Source organism: Mustela nigripes, chromosome 14 (assembly GCF_022355385.1).
Source record: "Mustela nigripes isolate SB6536 chromosome 14, MUSNIG.SB6536, whole genome shotgun sequence".
In the NCBI taxonomy this organism is placed as follows: domain Eukaryota; kingdom Metazoa; phylum Chordata; class Mammalia; order Carnivora; family Mustelidae; genus Mustela; species Mustela nigripes.
In genome coordinates, this window is record NC_081570.1 from 33501398 (window position 1) to 33520305 (window position 18908).

The window sequence follows — 18908 nt, forward strand, 5'->3', positions numbered from 1 at the left end:
AGTTCAGGTCCAGGAAATAAAGGGGTGACTCTTCCCGGACCCTTTCCTTTTCTCTCTGTCCTGATTGTCAGCTCCAGTCTGAGCAGGAGTTGGAAGTCCTCAGTGTCCTGCCCCCTGGGTGGCAGCCAGATGAACCAGTGCTTCCAAGGCCATTCCTCCTTGTACCTTCCACCCGGGTCACCTTCCTCGCTTGGCAGTATCGATTTGTCGTTGAGCTCGACCTTAGCCCATCTACTGGCATTGTGGTAAGGGGTTGGGGGGAGAACAGTAGGGGGAAAGGAGGGAGTAGGGGGTGAGAGAGAGAGAGAGGGAGAGGCCTGAGAGAAGTGAGAAGGGATGCCAGCTTACCATTGGAGGAAGGAAACGGGCTTTTAAATGGTGAGCATTGACAGATCCCCTTCCATCTGTGGCATCGTATTTGGGTGTGTGATCAACCTTCAGGAAAGAATGCCCGTGGAAGTTGCTCGTTTCTGCCCTCTGCTCAGGGCTGCTTATGGTCACACCTGAGAGATCTTTCTCTGCATTGCCCTCAGGATGATTCCACAGGAGAGATCTTGTTTGATGAAGTTTTCCATGCCCTCTCCCGCTGCCTAGGCGGGCTGCTTCGACCCTTCCGCGTACCCGGATCTTGCATCGACTTCCAGCCTGAGATCTATATAACCATCCAGGCCTACTCCTCCATCATTGGCCTGCAGGCCCACCAGGTACCGCATCTCTTCCCCAATTTTGTGCCCTCAGACCTCACTTCTGGGAGTCTGCTGACCAAGTCCTTGTCCTATCTCTGTGGTCTTGCGCCCAGAGTCCCCAGCTCCGCCAACTTCTTGAACCCCTTTACTAGTCATCTCTGAGTCTCTGTCTTCGTGAGAAGAATCTGCTCCTCTGCTCCACAGGAGCCTTCTCATGAGCTTTAGGTCAGGTGGCCTTGATGAGACACATGCCTCCCTCGCTCCTTCTGTAAGTCTGTAGTTCTGGCCCCTGGATGTCTGTTTTTTGCCTTTACCACCACCCACCTGGTTTGAATGGAAGGTTTCCTTGTACCCTAACACCTGGCACTATCTGTGGGAGACGATCTTTAGAATAATTTTATGATTTTGAAATATAACCAATAACCCAGAAACATTACTTCTCCCAAGGACGGAGGAGGGTCATTTTCTGTGAGGACCCTGTGAACTGCTGCATGTTCTGACCACACAGATAATGACAGGGCTTATCCACTACCCAAGCAGGCCAGCACAAGACACTCCTTTTGGACAATGGCCAAGTCTGTTACTGGAATTTTCTCTTTGGGGCTTAGATAAGCAGTGGCCCAATTTCCCCTCATCTGCTCTTAACCACCTTCAACTCATGGGTAGGGGCTTTCCCTGAAATTCCCTGATGGCCATGTTGTCACCTTCGCTGTCCAGCTGGCACCTGAGGGTCCAAAATCTACAGGGCAGTTGGCCCATGTCTGGATCCCAGCTGTGGTTTAAGGTGCTCTCCTAGCACAGCTGTTAGGACTGTTGGTTGTAGGCTGCGTCGCCAGGCAGAGGCGGGGCTTCACGGGCAATGATAGCCAGGACAGGGAAGGCACAGGTGTTAGTTAATCGCTCAATGCTCGATTCATTTTGGCAGGTGCTTACTGAAGCCCAAACTTTGCATGACCTGGGCTATGTCCTGGAGTCACAGATGAATCAGATACTGTCCCTGTCCTGATGGGAGGAGTTGAAAGTTGGGGGAGGAGGGGAGATGGATATTGAAGGAGGTAACTCCAATTGAATGTGATAAGGACACTGATAAGTAATGACTCAGGTGTGGTGGGGGCACCAAGAAGGAGCACCCAGCCAAGCTTGGGGCTGCAACAGAAAGATTTTTGCACAAAGAGGCATTTGAACTGAGTCTTAAAGGAAGGATTGAGGTGAGCCCTTCAAAGAAGGGGAAATGGGCTTTCTAGACAGAGGGGCCCAAGAGCAAAGCCACAGAGCTATGAAATGGTGCTTCCAATCTCAGGTGTCCCTTGATGCAGTAATTTTGTAATTCTGCTAGACACAGTAACATTGCGTGTGGGAGTTGGAGTGGTAGGAAAGGGGAGACGAGAGAGATAAGTGGAGGGACACCTAGCTGGCTCAGTCAGTGGAGTGTGCAACTCTTGATCTCAGGGTTCTCAGCTCAAGCTCTATGTTGGCTATAGAGATTACTTAAAAATAAAATCTTTAAAATAAAAGAGGGGTGCCTGGGTGGCTCAGTGGGTTAAAGCCTCTGCCTTTGGCCCAGGTCATGATCCCAGGGTCCTGGGATTGAGCCCCGTATCATGAGCGGCTTTGAACGTCATAGCTAAGAACTTGTCCTTTGTTCCATAGAAGAGTATAGCGTGGTGAACCAGATTCACACACCCATGTATTTGCTTGCTGGCTGCAGGCCCTTATGCAATATTTGTCCTTTCTACACATCTGTGTCTTTTATAACAGGACCGATATCATATGGTGACTGAGTTCATATATATCAAGCACTCAGAACAGTGCCTGCCGCATAGAAAACATGCAAAAATATTAGCTATTAAAACTATTCCCTGTTCTTAAAACTATTAAAAATGGAAGGTTTTTAAGTGAACGGTAGCGGGCTCAGATTTGTCCATGGGCAATATGGATTGGACGGCAGATTCTCTACTGGAGAGTGGGCAGAAGGTGACTGCAGCCCCAGAGAAGAGGCAGGCCCTGAACCAGGGCAGCAGCTGTGGAGAAGGAGGAGGCTTACTCAGGTTACCATTCCCCCCCAACGCCCCCCCCCCCCCCCCCCCCCCCGGGTCAGCCACAGGCTAGCTTCCTTCCCCCACCCCACCTTTAAAGCTCCCCAAGATGTGACCTGCTGTTCCAAAAAAAAAAAAAAAAAAAAAAAAAATCACAAGAATAATGGATGTCCCTTGAAGGAAATTTGAAAAATACATAAAATGCAAAGAGAAACAGAACTCTTCCCTAAGACGCCACTCAGAACTAAGTACTGTGATGGAATTTCCTTCTTGGCTTTGAGTTCTTGTTTATCCTCCCTCACTACCTACCACCCTTCCAGTCCGAAGAGAGGAGAAACATCAGGCCATTCGCACATGCTTTTGTAATGTATAATCTGGGCCTTTTTCCTTGGCAGTACATATTCTTTGAGAATATGAATTTTAATTGTTGCCCAGCTTGATATTTTATCACATTTTATCATTCCGCATCTAGCCAAACCCTGTTGTTGGATTCGTGGGTTGACCCACTTTTCATTCCTATAAACAGTGCCGCTATGAACATCTCTCCCACCTTAGAGCCCCAGTTCCTCCTATTCCCCTGATTCTGCTTTTCTTCTCATAGTCAGGCCTTCAGTGGATATACAGAACCCCCTTCTCCCCTCTTCTGGCTGTGACCACCCCAGCCCTGAGTAGGGAGTGAAGAGGTAGTTGTTGCCCAGGAGGGTGGGGGCAGGGGGGTAATGCGCATGTGAGAAGGTGGTGGGAGCCTGACAGAGAGGAGAGTTCTCAGGGGCCTCCAGGCCTATATGAAATTTCTAGGGTGGGGGCACTTACTTATGTTGGAAGGAGGAGGAAGGGAACCCTAGGGAGAAAGAATGAAGGTATTAGACAAAAGGTCCAAGATTAGTTGGAGAGATTAGCTTGAGGGGAAAAGCGGGGGAGGAGTCTTTTCTTGCCTTGGAAGAACAATAAAAACAGGTAGGTGTAAACATTGGGAAGACATTGTAAGTATGTCCAATTCTCTGGAAAGTAGTACACCCTTGGGGTTAAAGTAAGCCCAGAGTTCCCATTGGCTGGTTTCCTTTCACCGTGGAGAGAGGGGTGAGAGTTACCTGCTGAGGATAAAGGGGAGGAGGGAGCACTCACTGGGAAGATGATTTTGAGACTAAAAGAGAAAAGGTCCAGAGCTGCCTCTGTGTGCCATGCTTAGAAATCAACAAGAATTTTTAAAAAGTAGGGGTGCCTGGGAGGCTCGGTAAGTTAAGCATCTGCCTTTGGCTCAGGTTATGATCCCAGGGTCCTGGGATGGAGCCCCACATCGGGCTCCCTGCTCTGCGGGAAGCCTGCTTCTCCCTCTCCTACTCCCTCTGCTTGTGTTCCCTCTCTTGCGCTCTCTCTCTCTCTTCTCTCTGTCAAATAAATAAATAAAATCTTTAAAAAAAAAAAAAAAAGGAATAAAATACGTTATGAGTCAGAATGAGAAAGGCTTATTAGCCAGGCTGAGGTGGGGCAGTCTGGTGACCTGAGATGGCAAATCTTAGGGCACCCCCATGCGGGAGTTTGGGGAAACCCAGTGTGCAGGACTGAAAGCAAAGGAAGATTGTGAACCCAGATTAAGGTCACGAATGGCCCCAATTCCCTCATGAAGTAGATGATCTGATAAGAGAGGAACTGGCTATGGATTTAGTCAACTTGAGATCCTGGGTGAAAAGTCAGGATTGCCTACTGGGAGCTATAGAGAATAAACAGGCCAGAGAGGAGCTTTCCTGTGTCCCCCTGACCCTCATATCTTGTCTTTCCCTTGTGCTTCTCAGGTGCTGGTGCAGGGCTGCCTTTTGGACCCTTCCCAGCGGGAGGCGTTCCTGCAGCAGGTGTACGAGCAGCTCTGTCTCTTTGAGGACAAGGTGGCCACCATGCTGCAGCTGCAGTATGACCCCCAGAGTCAGGTATGCATGAGAGAAGGCCGCTGGAGGCCCCCCTAGAAAGAGGAGCTCTGAAGGGACCGAAGGGAGCGGGGAGGGACAGACCCTAATACAGAGGGAAGAGGGGGCAGGAAAAGGGGCTTAGGAGGCAGAGGGAGCCAAGGAGAGGATTGCTGGCAAGTGTACACCACAGGTTCCCTGCTGGAGGAGGGCTCAAATACACTGCCCAACACACAGACTTTGCTGGGGGTAAATGTGAAAGCCGTTTGCCGGTATGTTTTCAGTCCTAGATCTCCTCCCCCACTGGATCTGACAAGTTGATCGTGGGGGACTCTGTTCCCTAGGACTTTGTACAGTTAAGAATAAAGCTGCTTGGACTCACTTGAACACACTTGCTCATTCCTTTGGATATCCTAGAAGTAGCCAAAGAAATTGAGTCCTACCTTTGTGAAGACTTAATTTGATTGATGTAGAGAATATTTCATCAGAGTGATAGGAAACTCTGGGTCAAGAGCCTCCTTGACAAAAGGCGAGGAACCCTGCTCCTGGACAATCCAGTGCTCCTGCCGGTGCTGGACTCCCTGTCCATCTGCGGGCCAGCATGTGTGCACACCCCAGGGGAGCAAGCACAGTCAGGCCTCGGCTGCAGAGCAGGGGGTTGGGGTCTCAGCAGGATTGGACCTGTCTGTCCTGGCCAGTGCTGGGCTATAAATTCTGGCTTGGCTGTGGGTGGGATAGTAATGCCATCTGTCCAATTCTGTCTCTTCTGTAATTTGGGCCAGGCAGAGGACCAGTCCCCAGACTCAGGGGAGGCCCCGGGCCGGAAGGTGGGAGTCTCCATGGTGACAGCTGACCTTGGGCTGGTCAGTATGATTCGTCAGGGCATCTTGGCACTGCAGTTGCTCCCCTCAAACTCTAGTGCAGGTCAGTAGAAGGAATGCTGGTGGGGCTGGGGAAATAGGGTATAAGAAGGGGACATTGAGGCTCCCTGCGTCCCTGGGAAGAGGATGTGTCCTTGTTTCAGGAAGGGCAGTGTGCATCGGTGCATCTCTGGAGTACTCAGCTCTGACAGCCATCAGGGACCCTAGTGGGATTGAGTTGTGCTCCAAAGCCATCACCTAGGACACTGGGATCCAGCATTCAGGAGGGAGAAGCAGGATGGAAGGGAAGAAGGAAGGGTGTTTGTAGATCATAAAATGCATCGGCTGGTGGGCACCGAAGTCCTCAGGGCCCCATCATTTGGATGCCCCCCTGCGACTTCAGTCTGGTCAGCATCCCCAGGTCTGTCCACTATTTCCTATTCCAGGTATCATCGTGATTACAGATGGGGTGACAAGTGTCCCTGATGTTGCTGTCTGTGAGACGTTGCTGAACCAGCTTCGCAGTGGCACCGTGGCTTGTTCCTTTGTGCAGGTGAGGACTTTTCTAGAAAAGAGAAGAGGGAAGTGTGGTATGTCACCAAGTTGTACTTGGCTGGTTACTTTCTTACAGCTGATGATTTCCCACATAAAGCCAATAATGTAGTTGCCTGTGTGTTAGTGGGGAGAATAGGTGTCATGTCTAGAATAGGGTAGGTGGCAGTGGTGGGAGAGGATGTGAGGAGACAGCATGTTACGGGATAAAGAGTGCTGGATTTGAAATCTGACAGTCACACCCAGCCTCATCTCCCCTGTTAGATTGATTAGTTATCACTGTTTTGATTGTAAGGATCAGAAAACCTGACTCAAACTAGCTTGAGGAAAGGAAAGAATATGAATATTCAGCAAACCACAGCCAATTTGGATTGATGGGCCAGAGGGTAGAAAGCAAAACGCTCTGGGAAACAAGGCTGCTGGGTAGGCATCGGCTGGAACATGAAAAGCTGGTTCTGCTGTGTTAAGATGCTTTGGGATAATTCTGTGGGTGCTGCAGATAAGCACAAGGAAAGTCACTAGTTGGGCTTGTGTTTTATAAAAGTCATTCTTGCTGCTGCATGAAGGCAGAAGTGGAGGCAGGGGGTTTGTGCTCAAGGTGAGAGAGGAACAGGGCTTAGATTAGGGGAATAAAGGGTAAGAAACAAGCAGATAGAATTGCGAAAATGAGGAGGTCGTCAACATGACTTAAATTAGCAAGGTGTGAGGGGTGAGTAAGAAAGAGAGGTCAAGGATGTCTCCAGATTTGTCCATCGGTGGTGACTGGGTAGCTGGCGGGGCATGCAGCAAGAGAAGCAGCTGGCGTGGGTGAGGACAAGATGATGAAACCAGGCTTGTGGATGTCGAGTTTGAGGTTCCTGTGGGTCTACAGGATAGCAGCTGAAGGCATCACCTTTGGCGTTTGGCGTGCTCGGCCTGAATCCTGGCTCTAAGTACCAGCTGTGTGACATTGGGCACCTCACTTGATTCTTGGTCGGATTCATTTGTAAGTGGAAATCGTAGCAGTGCCTCCCTCTTCGGGTGAGACAATGCATGTAAAGGGCCCAGCAGAGTGCATAATTATGTCGTAGATGGCTCCTGTTCAGAGCGGCTAGCACTGGATATGCAGATCTGGTACTCAGGAGACAGCACTGGTTGAGAGAGGATTTGTCAGCCTGCAGGTGGTAATTGAGCAGAGAAGAGGGCCCCTGAAGAGCCTTGGGGAATACCAGTGTTGAGAGGTCTTTCCTAGGAAGGGGACCTAGCAAAGAATGAAGGGAAGGAATCAGACCAGAACCCGGAGATTCTCATGTCAGGGAAGTTGGAGTTTGGGGAAGAAAGGAGCAGTCTGCAGTGTGAGATGCAGGGGAGGGCAGGGGAGGGCAGGGGAGGGCAGGGGAGGGCAGGGGAGGGCGGGTGAAAGGAGGAATGAAAAGCCCCTTTTGATTTGGTGGTGAAGAGGTCACTGGTCCTTTTCAGGTCATTTTGGTGATGAGGTGACAAGGGGGTGGGAGATGAGCAGACAGAGGAGTGGGGGCAGGAGAGAATGGAACCTGGAGGAAAGGGCAGGGCTTGGTTCTGTTTGTTTTCTAAGCTAGACCTCAGCTTGTTTCTAAGAACCCATGAGGAAGCTGAGTTTGAAAATGAAGGAAAGAAAAGGAAGCCTGAGGGAGTAAAGTCTCTCTATTGACAAGAGGATGCTGGCTCAAAGAAGTAGATCAAGGGACTCTTTGGGAGTGGAGAGGAGTCATTCTCCCTCTGAAACTAGAAGGATAGAAGTGACAATGGGAATAAATTTGGCCAAGGGCCTTCCGTCCCTCTCTGAAGGAAAAGGTAGGGGTGAGTACTGTGAGGAGGGCTGGCGAGCATCGGGGAGAACTGTGTTGAGGACAGCCCTGAAGGACTTGCCGGACTCGGTGTAAACGTGTTCCCAGGTGGCACCAACCTAGACAAACATACAGCTTTCTCCATTTGGGATCCCATGGAGAGGTTGTGCTCCTCACTGGGGTTTGGAGGTCAAAGCAGAGTCAAGAGGGCCAGGGATAGACTTGGAGGTTAAGGGCTGGCAGCCTTAATTAGGTCAAAGAGCAGCAGGAGAAGGAGGATGGAAGGAATCCAAAGGGGTATAGTTGCATGTAATCGGTCAGATGTGGCAATTGAAATTGCAAAAATGAAATGGTTCCAAGAGAAGCCAAGGGACAGCGCGTAGGCAGTGGGCAGGCAAGTGGAATAGAGAGAGTTCCTGGAGATGAGGGTTCAGGAATGGAGAAGTCAAGGAATTGAGTGAAACATCTCGAGGTGGTCTTTCCCCATCTTCTGTCAAGGGCCACCTAGTAAATATTTTAAGCTTTGCTGGCCATATGGTTGTCACAATTACTCAGCTTTGCTCTTGTAGTGTCCCAGCAGTCATAGATAAGATGAATGGGCATGGCTGTGTTCCAGCCAAACTTTATTTAATAAACAGGTGATGTGCTAGATTTGGCCCACAGGACATATGTAGTTGGCCGATCTCTGATCTACAGGCTTAGTATTCACGATATGGTTCATGGACCAGCAGCGCTGGCATCATCAGGGAGCTTCTTAGAAATGGGAAATCTGAGGCACACCCCAGACCTATTGCGTTTTAACAAAACCCCCAGGTGTTTTGTATATACCCTAAGGTTTGAGAAGCACTTTTTTTAGAGATGCCTAGGTCTCTCCAATGGTAATAGGAAGCCAGTGACCCAGTTCCCAGAATCTTTAGTGAGTGGTACAGTCTAGCATTTGATGTTCTGCCGAAGGGTGTGGCTTCAGTTAAGGGCCTAGGGGAGGAAAGTTGCAGAGCAGTGGTCTGTCCCAGGAGAACACTGGCCCACTTCCTCTCTGTGGTCCTGGTCCTTGGGGCAGGGGTGACCACAGCCACCAGTTCAGTCTCTTCCACTCTTTTTGTACTTTTTTCTCCTGTGCCACTTTTGGAGCTAGGCCTCTAATTGCTCATTTTCTCTAGGTGGGAGGAGTTTACTCTTATGACTGCAGTTTTGGCCACGTGCCCAACGTGGAACTGATGAAGTTTATCGCAATGGCCACATTTGGTTCTTACCTGTCCACTTGTCCGGAAGCAGAACCAGGCAGCCCGGGTCTGACCGTCTACCACCGGGCATTTCTCCTCTACTCCTTCCTGCGCAGTGGGGAAGCCCTGAACCCTGAGTATTACTGCGGTGAGGGGCAGTCTGTGGGGGCCAGGGGTGGGGGCCGGGAAGTATAGCATGGACCCGGAGGTGATGCAGGAAGGGGTCCCCAGGGGCCCTGAGCTTGGGCCAGGGCTGACTGTTATGGCACGGTTCTCTCCCCTGGGATGTCAGCATAGCCACCCCCATTCCCCTGCCCAGCTCTCTGTCAGCTCACAGAGAGCTGCCCACCCCTCCCCAACCTTGCTGGTCTTCTAGGCTCTCAGCACCGCCTGTTTAATGAGCACCTGGTCTCGGCCAGCAGCAACCCTGCCCTCGCCCTGCGCCGGAAGAAACACACAGAGAAGGAGGTGCCTGCCGACTTGGTCAGCACGGTGTCTGTACGGCTCCGAGAGGGCTACAGTGTCCGAGAGGTCACACTGGCCAAAGGTGAGGGTCACCAGGCCCTGCCCCGTCGCGCAAATCTCAGACCTGCCAGACAAAGCAGAAGGCACCTGTGAGATGCTGCTTGTCATTGCAGATAAGTGGGTTCCGAGCCGCCTTCAGGGCCTTATGCTCTTAGCATTTAGCCTCCTGGTTCCATCTGCCAGGGGTGGGTCAGCAGCGGGTGGTGTAGCCAACTCTGTTTTCACATCACTCCTATATACTTCTGTTTGTGGCAGGCGGCAGGCCCTAGGCCTGAAATCTCTGAAAGCATGCTTGGAACCTTTTGCCAGGCTAGAATTGCAGGAGGCCGGTGGGGGTTTCGGATAGAGCTCAGTCCCAGGCTGGAGTGCTGTGCCTTCTTCCCGTAACTAGCCTCCCGCTTCCCCTGAAGGAGGGTCTCAGCTGGAGGTGAAGCTCGTGCTGTTGTGGAAACACAACATGCGCATTGAGTATGTGGCCGTGGCGCCCTGGCCCCTGGAGCCTGAGGGCCCTCGAGGAACACGGGTGGAAGTGACAATGGAAGGGGGCTATGACATTCTGCATGATGTGTCCTGTGCACTAAGGCAACCCATCCGCTCACTGTATCGTACCCACGTCATCCGACGATTCTGGAACACGCTGCAGAGGTGAGTGAGGTCACACCGCTCAGTGAGCAATGCCCCATTTGTTGTGTGGGTGGACAGAGGGATGAAACTGAGAACTGGTGAGAGCGCCCCTGAGGCCCAGGCTTGCGTCCAGAGTCCCACGAGGGATGAAACTGGGAACTGGTGAGAGCGCCCCTGAGGCCCAGGCCTGCGTCCAGAATCCCACGTCCCCCTGGGACTCCTTTCCTCTGTGCCCACTGGAGTCAGGGGTGGCTCAGGGTTGGCCCTTGCTCTGCAGCATTAACCAGACGGACCAGATGCTCGCCCACCTTCAGTCCTTCTCTTCGGTCCCGGAACACTTCACGCTTCCTGACAGCACCAAGAGCGGAGTGCCACTCTTCTATATCCCTCCCGGCTCCACCACCCCGGTGAGTGACTCCGAGGCTCATCAGCCCCACTCCACGCCCACCATGGCTCAGACCGGCACAGCTTCTGGAGCCCAGAGCCACCTCCTTTTTCCTTCCCTCTCAAGTCTCAATTCTGTTGCCCAGAATTCCTTAGCTTTAGCCTTGAGAGCAGTTCTCCTTCCTCCTTCCAAGTTGCTGACAGAGAAGGATCTGTAGAGAGGCTGTCCTCAGCAGATCACGGGTGTCAGGGGTAAAGACTTAGAGAATGCAAAGGTGCCCAGGAGCCCCTTCACCCGGTCTCCACATGGCGTGTTCTGCCCCCTCCCCACTGGCATCTTCACCCGTGCCCACTGCCATGAGCTGTGCACTTCCAGAAGACCATAGCTTACTTTGTCCCGTGCTGACTTCACCCTTGGCCTACGCTGGCACATGGCCGGCTCACCCTGAGTTCCTGCCGTCACTCAGCTGCTTTCCCCTAGGCAGTGATGGAGATGTGGTAAGCTCTGTCCTTCACCTGGATGCAGCTTCAAGGGCCACCCAGTCTGTCTCTGGGCTCCTCCTAATCTGGCCTTTGTCCTAGGCTCCCGTCCCAGGCTGGGCTCTGAGCTCCTCTCTGACCCCTGGACCCCACGGTCCTGTTTGCCAATTGGCTCTTGTGCCATGTTTCTCCACAAAGGTTCCTACAGGGCTGTCCTTTCCGTCCCCAGGTGCTCTCACTTCAGCACAGTGGGTCTGACTCCTCCCACGCCCAGTTTGCAGCCTACTGGAAGCCGGTGCTGTCCATGGATGCCAACTCCTGGCAGCGCTGGCTGCACATGCATCGGCTGGTGATCATCCTGGAGCATGACACGTGGGTACCTGCTGTGGGCTGGAGGCCCGGGGGGGGGGGAGGGGGACAGCAGACAAGCCCTCACCCCCCTCAGCCAAGGGAAGATGACGCTTCCCAGTCTTTCCCAGTTACCCACACCCACATCCTCAGACAGGACCTGGCAGAGAGCAATAGCAGTCTTTGTTTGGCCCCCACACTTGGGACCATGAGGCCTCACCTCAGCCCATCCCGCTCTTCCAGACCCATCCCCAAGCACTTGCACACCCCCGGCAGCAATGGGCGCTACAGCACTGTGCAGTGCAGGATCTCGCACTCCTCCCTGACTTCCCTGCTTCGGGACTGGAGCAGCTTCGTGCTGGTCGAGGGCTACTCCTATGTGAAGCTGCTCTCCAGGTATGCAGAGCGGTGGGCCCCCGCTCCTCCCTGTCCCCCACATCCTGCATCTCTTCCCCTAAGCCCAGACCTCACCATTCCTTCTCCTCCACCCACTGACTCCCACATAGAGCTGCTCACTGACCCCCATTTCTCCCTAGTGCCCCTGACCAGCCCCCTTCCTCCTTCTACATGGTCCGCATCATTTCCAAGGCCCCGTGCATGGTCCTTCGCCTGGGTTTTCCCATCGGCACACCGGCCCAGGCCCGACACAAGGTGAGCTGTGCCCTGACTGACTTCCAGACCCAGGAGCCCTGGAGGATGGACTGGCTATTTCTCCCCCCATCATATAGGGCCAGGGCCAGTGGAGAGAGGAGCCCCCAGACCAAGGAATGCTTGGAGTAGAGGGCTCTCTCACCTTGTCTGGGGGCCCCTTCTTCTGGACCTAGAAGGGATGGAGTTAGGGAGATCTGATCACTTTTCTCCCCCAGATTGTGTCGGGTTTGCGGGAAGAGATCCTGCGGTTGCGTTTCCCCCACCGGGTGCAAAGCAAGGAGCCAACACCCAAAGTCAAACGGAAAGGTGTGGGGGGCATTGGTGGGGGCAGCTCTCCCTCCAAGTCCCCCCCCCATGCTGGGCCCGCAGCAGGCGCTGTCTGACCGGCCCTGCCTTGTGGTCCTGCATAAACCCCTAGACAAGCTACTCATCAGGTTGGTGTCGAGTCTGGGGCCCAGGTCGGGACCCATGGGAAGGCTGGGGCTCAGCTGGGTCTGAGTGGTGATCGAGGTGTTGCCTCTGTTGCCCAGGTATGAGAAGCTACCCCTGGACTACCGGGCGCCCTTCTTACTGACCCTGGAGCCACCGGGGCCACTGCCATTGGTGTCGGGCCGCTCAGCCTCTTCTAGCCTAGCATCGCTGTCCCGCTACCTGTACCATCAGCGGTGGCTCTGGAGTGTCCCATCGGGCCTGGCACCTGCACTGCCACTCAGTGCCATTGCACAGCTCCTGTCCATCCTCACTGAGTATGTCATCTGGGCCAGGCCGGGCAGTTCAGGGAGGGGAGAGAGTGAGTATAGACTCTGGCTTTGGCCCTGGCAGAAAGCCTAAGTCAGACCCTGGCCCTCTCTGGGCCCCGCCGCCCCCATTGTTATGCACAGTACTGAGTGCAGAGTAGCGCCTGCCACTGCCCTCTCTGCCTACCCCCTACCCACCACAGCTGGCTTACTTTGGCCTATGCAGCTCCAGCTTGCTGCACCTGAGGCCCCAGTAGTCTGAGCATGGCTGCCAGCGGACAAGTCTGCCAGGACGGCTGCTGGAAGTGGCCACATAAGTGGCATGTGGTGCAGGAGGATGGACTCAGTGTCTCTCCACCATCTCATCCCGTCCCCACCCCTACCTTTATGGGGTTTCAGAGTCCGACTCTCCGAAGGCTTCCACTTTGCTTGCAGTGGGGAAGGAATCATCAACATGGTCCTGGAGCTTCCAATTCAGGTACCTGCCATCCCTCGTGACACCTCCCCACCGGGGCTCATCATCAGAGGGACATCTGCCTCTCAGCTGGGTTGGGACTGCTGTAAACGGCCTCATGGGGACCCTGTGGCCAGAGTTACCCAAAGCCCGAGACCAGTCACAGGACAGTGTGCCAGGGGCTAGGGTCCGAGGGCCCAAACTGGCCTGGCTGAGGTTTGCCCAAGATCTGCCATTGTGCCCACAGAATGAGCCCCAGGCTGCCGGCGAAGAGAAGCACACCTGTGTCGTCCAGTACATCCTCTTCCCCCCGCACTCTGCCTCTACCAAAGACAGGTGGGATCCGGGTCCTCTCTGGGAGCCGCCTCTCTCCACATTCCCACTTGTCGCTATGGCCCCCAAAGTGCTGTTCCTGGGCTGTTGGAGAGTTGGGGTAGGGGATGCTGTTTGCAGTTGCTTCATCAGGCAGATGCTGGTCCGGAAAGGCCCTATGGGAGTTCCATCCATCCTGTGCACCCTCTGTGAACTGACCTCCTACCACTCGCCTGTGGATTGGACTCTCCTCTCCGCCAGGCTCAGGGTTCCTCCTCCTTAGCTTCTCGACAGATGATGACAACGATGTGGAGGTGGAGGCCCTGGAAGGAGATTCCGAGCTCAACCTTGTCACCGAGGTGTGGGTGGAGCCTCAGTATGGGCGGGTGGCACCCGGCCCTGAGAGCTGGAAGCACCTCCGGGACCTGACTTACTCCGAGATCCCTCGAGCTGTGAGTGGCCTCTGAAGGACCCCCCAACCTTACTGGGGGTGGCACCGTCCCCTCCGGAGCAGCCCGTGCCCTTCCTGGGCCCTCTTCTCTGTGCTCTGCCCATCTCTGACTATGCGGTCTTCCTGCAGAGTGGCCACCCGAGTACTCTGGCCGAGGGCAGGCTGACCCCTGACCTCTGCTCTTTGTGCCCCAGCTCCACCCTCGGGATGCTGCCTGCATAGGCTCCATGCTGAGCTTTGAATACCTGATACAGCTGTGCCAGAGCAAGGAGTGGAGTCCCCTGCCCCCAGAGCCGAGGGTCTCTGCTGGTCAGTGGGGAAGGGGCCCCCAGGGTGGATCAGGAGAATTGGGTGGAGGGAACCATAGCTGGGGCTTCTGGGTCTCATCAAGGCTCTTGTCTTCCTTTCCTCCCTCCTAGCATTGGACCAGGGAGGAGATACCTGTGTCCACGAGATCCCTTTCCATTTTGACCTAATGGGGTTGTTGCCCCAGTGTCAACAGCTGCAGATGTTCTTCCTTCTGCTTTCCAGAGGTGGGTGAGCTTCCTCCTTACAGACCCTCACGGCCCACGGGCATGGGAGTGAGCGATCCGAGAGAGCAGATGAGCACTGGGGCAGGCGGTGGCTGGGAGGCCGCACGAGGGCCGCCATGGCCATGGCGGAGCCAGGGTGCCGGGGAGCAGGAGGCCCTCGGTGCTGAGCGGAGTGTGTGTCGGGCAGAGCCAGAGGGCGTCCCTCTCGCCGAGGGGCCCTGTCCCACCAACGACACGGTGCTGTGCCTGCTGCACAGCTGCCTGGGGCAGGAGCTGAGTGACCGGGAGATCCCGCTTACCGCTGCTGAGCAGGCCACCTTCTTGAGTGAGGTGCTGCGACGGGCCTGCCACAGTCCAGGTGAGCTCCCGCCTCTTTCCCAGACAGCACCCTCTGGCCCAGCCCCTTTCTCCCCATCCCTGTGCAGCAGGGCTGGGTTTTGTCTCTGGCTTTTGGCCTCCCTGTCTTGTCCCCTCAGAGCCCTGCCTCTCTGCTGGCCCTGCCCTCGCCCACCCACCTCTACCCCCATCGTAGGTCCGGCGGAGCCACCGGCAGGGGGCCACAGGATCCTAAAGGATGGAGCAGTCAGCAGCACCCAGGCCACTGGAGACGCAGCTCCTCCTCCCCTGGTCAGCACCGCTTTGTCTCCTTGGGCCTGTTTTCCCACTGAGCTTCTGTTAGCATGGATCCATGCCCCAGCTGTCTATCACCAGGGATGCTAAGTGCCTCCTACTGGAGACAGGATGCCATCCCTGCCCTTTGTCCTGGATCTCACAGCTCTACCTAGGGCTGCACTCCAGGGTGGGGGAGGGGAGCCGGGCTTGGGTGGCCCTGCAGACTGCTCTGAGGTTGTTTTTCTCTTACAGGGTGGAGGTCCTGAGACGCTCAAGCCTCTCGTCTCTGCTCAGGCCCCTCAGTGGCGCTGCTATGCAAGGCTTGTGACTCCCCAGCATGTGTTTCTGACTTTCCTCCCCGCTACCTTTTCAGGTACCGCCCCCTCACCTTCATCACTGGCCCCTAGACTCCCTCACCAGGCCAGCCAGCAGCTGACTTCTGTCTCTTTTTTCCTCTTCAGATGTCCAGCACCTGGCTGCCTATGGCCTGGAGGGACCCTCTCAAGAGGAGACAAAGCCAAAGTTTGGGGATTGGAGCGGGGCCGCCAGCCTGAAAGATCTGGGAGGACCTGGGGCGAGGGCTGCAAAGGCACAGGTCCCCACACTCAGTGTCACCCCAGCCAGTGGTAAGTCTGCCAGCTCTGAGTCAGTTAAGCAGGAGCAGAAACAGGAAGAAATAGAAGGCTTGGGGATCACGTGATACCTCTTCCCACAGACACTGCCCAAAACCCAGAAGACCTCAGCCCACCGTGCCGTCGGGACTTACAAGCTTATGCTGGGCGTCAGGCCCTGCAGACAGAGAGCGCAGATGCTCCCCGGACCCGGTGTCCTGTTTACGTCTATAGCTGTGCCCTGGAAGCACTGAGGGAGCAGATAGTTGGCCTGCAGCCCCCTCAGGCACCCCGAGACCTCATCTTCCGGTGAATACCCTCAGTGCTGACCTAGGTTCTGCCCCCCACTGCGGCCCCCAGCCAAGGCTTACAACCACCACGCTCAGGCGGATAGACTGACAGTTCGATGATCAGTGGCAGGAACTCAGTCCGTGTCTTGCCGGCTCCTGGCTTCATTAGCTTCCTTCAGCAAACCACTTGAACTTGCTGGGCCGTGAATATTTTCAGTGGAGATGTATGGGCACTCCACGGGAGCATGGGTGGTTGGGGAGTCTGAGATACCCCTCAGGAGAGTTGGCCAAGCTAGTTCCTCCCTCCCATTCCTAGGACTCCGTTCCTCGACCAGCCCTCCTCGTCCTCAGCCTGGATGGAGCCCAGGTTCAAGGAGGCAGCCAACCATTGTGCGTTGCTGCAGGAGCACGCACAGCGGTGCTACGTCCGTGGTGAGCAGGAGGCTACATGAGGGAGCGTCAGGAAGGAGATGGGGGCTTTGTGGGATTCCAGGCATGGGGGCTGGAGGGGCTGTTTCCAGAACTTGACCCTCATGGCACCTTCCCCTTCCTCCCCTTCCTCAGGGCTGTTCGGGAGTTTGCAGCAAGCACAGAGTGTCTCTTCGCAGGACTTGCTGATCGCAGTTGATGCCTGTGAGGAGCTGCTACAGGAAGTAGACATCACCCCTTTCCTGCTTGCACTGTGCGGCCACACTCGGGGTTTGCCTCAGGCACCTCCAAGCCCCGGGCCTCTCAGCCCTGGGCCCTTCAGCAGCAGCATCGAGGAGGGCCCAGAGCCTCGGGAACGAGCTGTCCTGGCTTCTGAGTCCAGGTTAGGTTGGTCCCAGAGGGACTCATCAGGGCTGCACCAGATCCCCGTAAACAGACTTCCCGAGCCAGGGGTCGGACTGCGCCAGGTCATGCCCACACATCGGGGAGGCAGTTGCTTTGTTGCTGGTTTCTTGCTCCCATATTTCCGTCTCCTCTCTGTCTCTCCTGTTCTGGCACGGAGTATGCAGCTGGTTGAGGGGTGGAGAGTTGCTGGCTGCCATCAGTGAAAGGGGAATCTTGTTCTGAGGACACTGGTGCAATAGTAGTAATCCCTGGAACCACTCCGTGAGTTCAGAGTGTGTTGCTCCCTGCTGGGTCCCCAGCTCACCTGAGGGGCCCAGCAGGTCCCCGATGAAGGGAAGGAGAAAGGCAAGCGAGCAGACAGCTATGTGTCTGGCCCCCGTGGTGTGTTAGCATCAAGAAAGGAGAAGAAGCAGAGGGAAGAGGGTCCTGATGACACCCAGGTCCAAACTCCAGCCCAGTTCCCTGTCTGGAGCTGTACAGCCTCCACCCTCCGTGCCCCCACATCCGTGCGTTTTTACCCCAGCAAACCTTGCTTCTCCACCTGTCTTCTTCCCTCGTGAAAGAGGTCACCTTCCACCCTAGTCAGAAAACTGGGAGTCCTCCTTACTCATACCTGTGTGTCACAGAAATGTCCAGCCATTAAGAAACGTGGGGGTTCGAGCCAAAAGGGGTGGGATGGTTGCTGCCTCTCCCACTGCCCTTGCCATTGTACTAAGCACCCTTGCTAGAACCAAAGACTTTATGAGCCACTCCCAGTAGGGACGCGGGCTCCTCTGGGACTTGGTGGCTCTTAACGCCTCAACTCCCCTCACCCCCACCCTGACCATTCAGCATAGAGACCGAGGACCTCAGCGAGCCTGAGTTTCAGAGCAGCCGTACCCCTGGCCACCCAGATCCCAGCCTGGAGATCTCTCTGACAGACGTCTGCCAGCTCAGAGGAGAGGCGCATGACGCCCTTCATGGCCTCATCCAGGTGGGACACTTGGTGGGGGAAGAGGAGGGTGGAGTCCCGCCTGCCCTCGGCCTTGGTGGGCTGTCCTGGGACGGCTTGTGGAGGTGTCTGCTAGGCTGGAGGCAGTGTTCTGCTGAGGGCAGGCTGACATAATAGCCTCCTTCTAACCCCAAACAGGAGAAGTTCCTGGAGATCAGCAGTCTCCACTTCCGCACGGTGCCCTCCAATCCACACTACTTCTTCTACTGCCCTCCGTCCAGCCGGAGAGAGGTCAGTGGCTTCCTCCCTTCCTCCCTCAGACCCCTGAGCCATAGCCCCATATACCCACCTGGATCCTCTTGACTTAGCTCCCTGAAGCCCCAATGTGGCTCTTGTCTGGCCTTGGCTAAAGCTGTCTCTTTCTTTTGCTCAGGATGAGGGCCCTCGGGACACAGTGGACAGAAAAGTCAGTGACCTGGAGTTCTCAGAGGCTGAGCTCATAGGAGAAGAAGGTGTGTGGGCAAGTGGGGAGAGATGGTACGGCTGCTTCAAGCCGGGATTTGGGTCTCTCTGCTATCAGCCTGTCCCAGTGAGCACACAACGTGCACCCTTGTCTAGGAGACACGGCAGCCTGCTGTGTGGTCACTGAGAGCGACCCAGAGCTTGAGGTGGAATATCGTGAGAGCCGTGAGCCAGAGCTGGGGCCGGCGGGGCTCGACTCCGCCTCACTGTCTGATGCCGACACCATGAACCCTGATGAAGACTCCTTCAGTATCCTGGGGGGCGACTCACCGACGGGACCGGAGAGCCTGGTGCGCGACCTGCCGCCTCTCTTCCTGCACCTCACGTGCTCAGTGCGTCTGCGTGGGCAGCACAGCTCAGTACCCGTGTGCAGCCTGCCCACCTGCCTGGGTGAGTGCGGGGTCCCTGGGGGCGGGCCACAGGTCCCAGCACAGCCCGCCTGCCTGTCGGGGATGGGGGAGAGGGCCTATGGATGTAACTCATTAGCACAGGGACTTGAAGTCTGTGCTTGTCCCCGGGCTTCAGCAACCCCTGATGTTCCCCCTC

General features: G+C 55.3%; 1 protein-coding gene across 1 annotated transcript in view; it reads left to right on the forward strand.

Annotated features, from left to right (window-relative positions):
* Positions 1-18908, forward strand: part of SZT2 (SZT2 subunit of KICSTOR complex) — a 52502-nt gene that overhangs the window by 12518 nt on the left and 21076 nt on the right. Inside the window, 31 exon segments of the mRNA XM_059374431.1 lie at positions 72-245; positions 534-704; positions 4516-4647; positions 5406-5547; positions 5930-6036; positions 9001-9211; positions 9440-9610; positions 9999-10233; positions 10490-10619; positions 11306-11448; positions 11668-11820; positions 11961-12075; positions 12291-12422; positions 12424-12509; positions 12606-12821; positions 13212-13290; positions 13514-13602; positions 13862-14030; positions 14224-14338; positions 14449-14562; positions 14750-14920; positions 15095-15189; positions 15427-15547; positions 15636-15800; positions 15890-16094; positions 16392-16507; positions 16640-16886; positions 17741-17882; positions 18039-18131; positions 18274-18352; positions 18459-18752. Coding sequence (XP_059230414.1) covers positions 72-245; positions 534-704; positions 4516-4647; positions 5406-5547; positions 5930-6036; positions 9001-9211; positions 9440-9610; positions 9999-10233; positions 10490-10619; positions 11306-11448; positions 11668-11820; positions 11961-12075; positions 12291-12422; positions 12424-12509; positions 12606-12821; positions 13212-13290; positions 13514-13602; positions 13862-14030; positions 14224-14338; positions 14449-14562; positions 14750-14920; positions 15095-15189; positions 15427-15547; positions 15636-15800; positions 15890-16094; positions 16392-16507; positions 16640-16886; positions 17741-17882; positions 18039-18131; positions 18274-18352; positions 18459-18752 — 4612 coding nt within the window.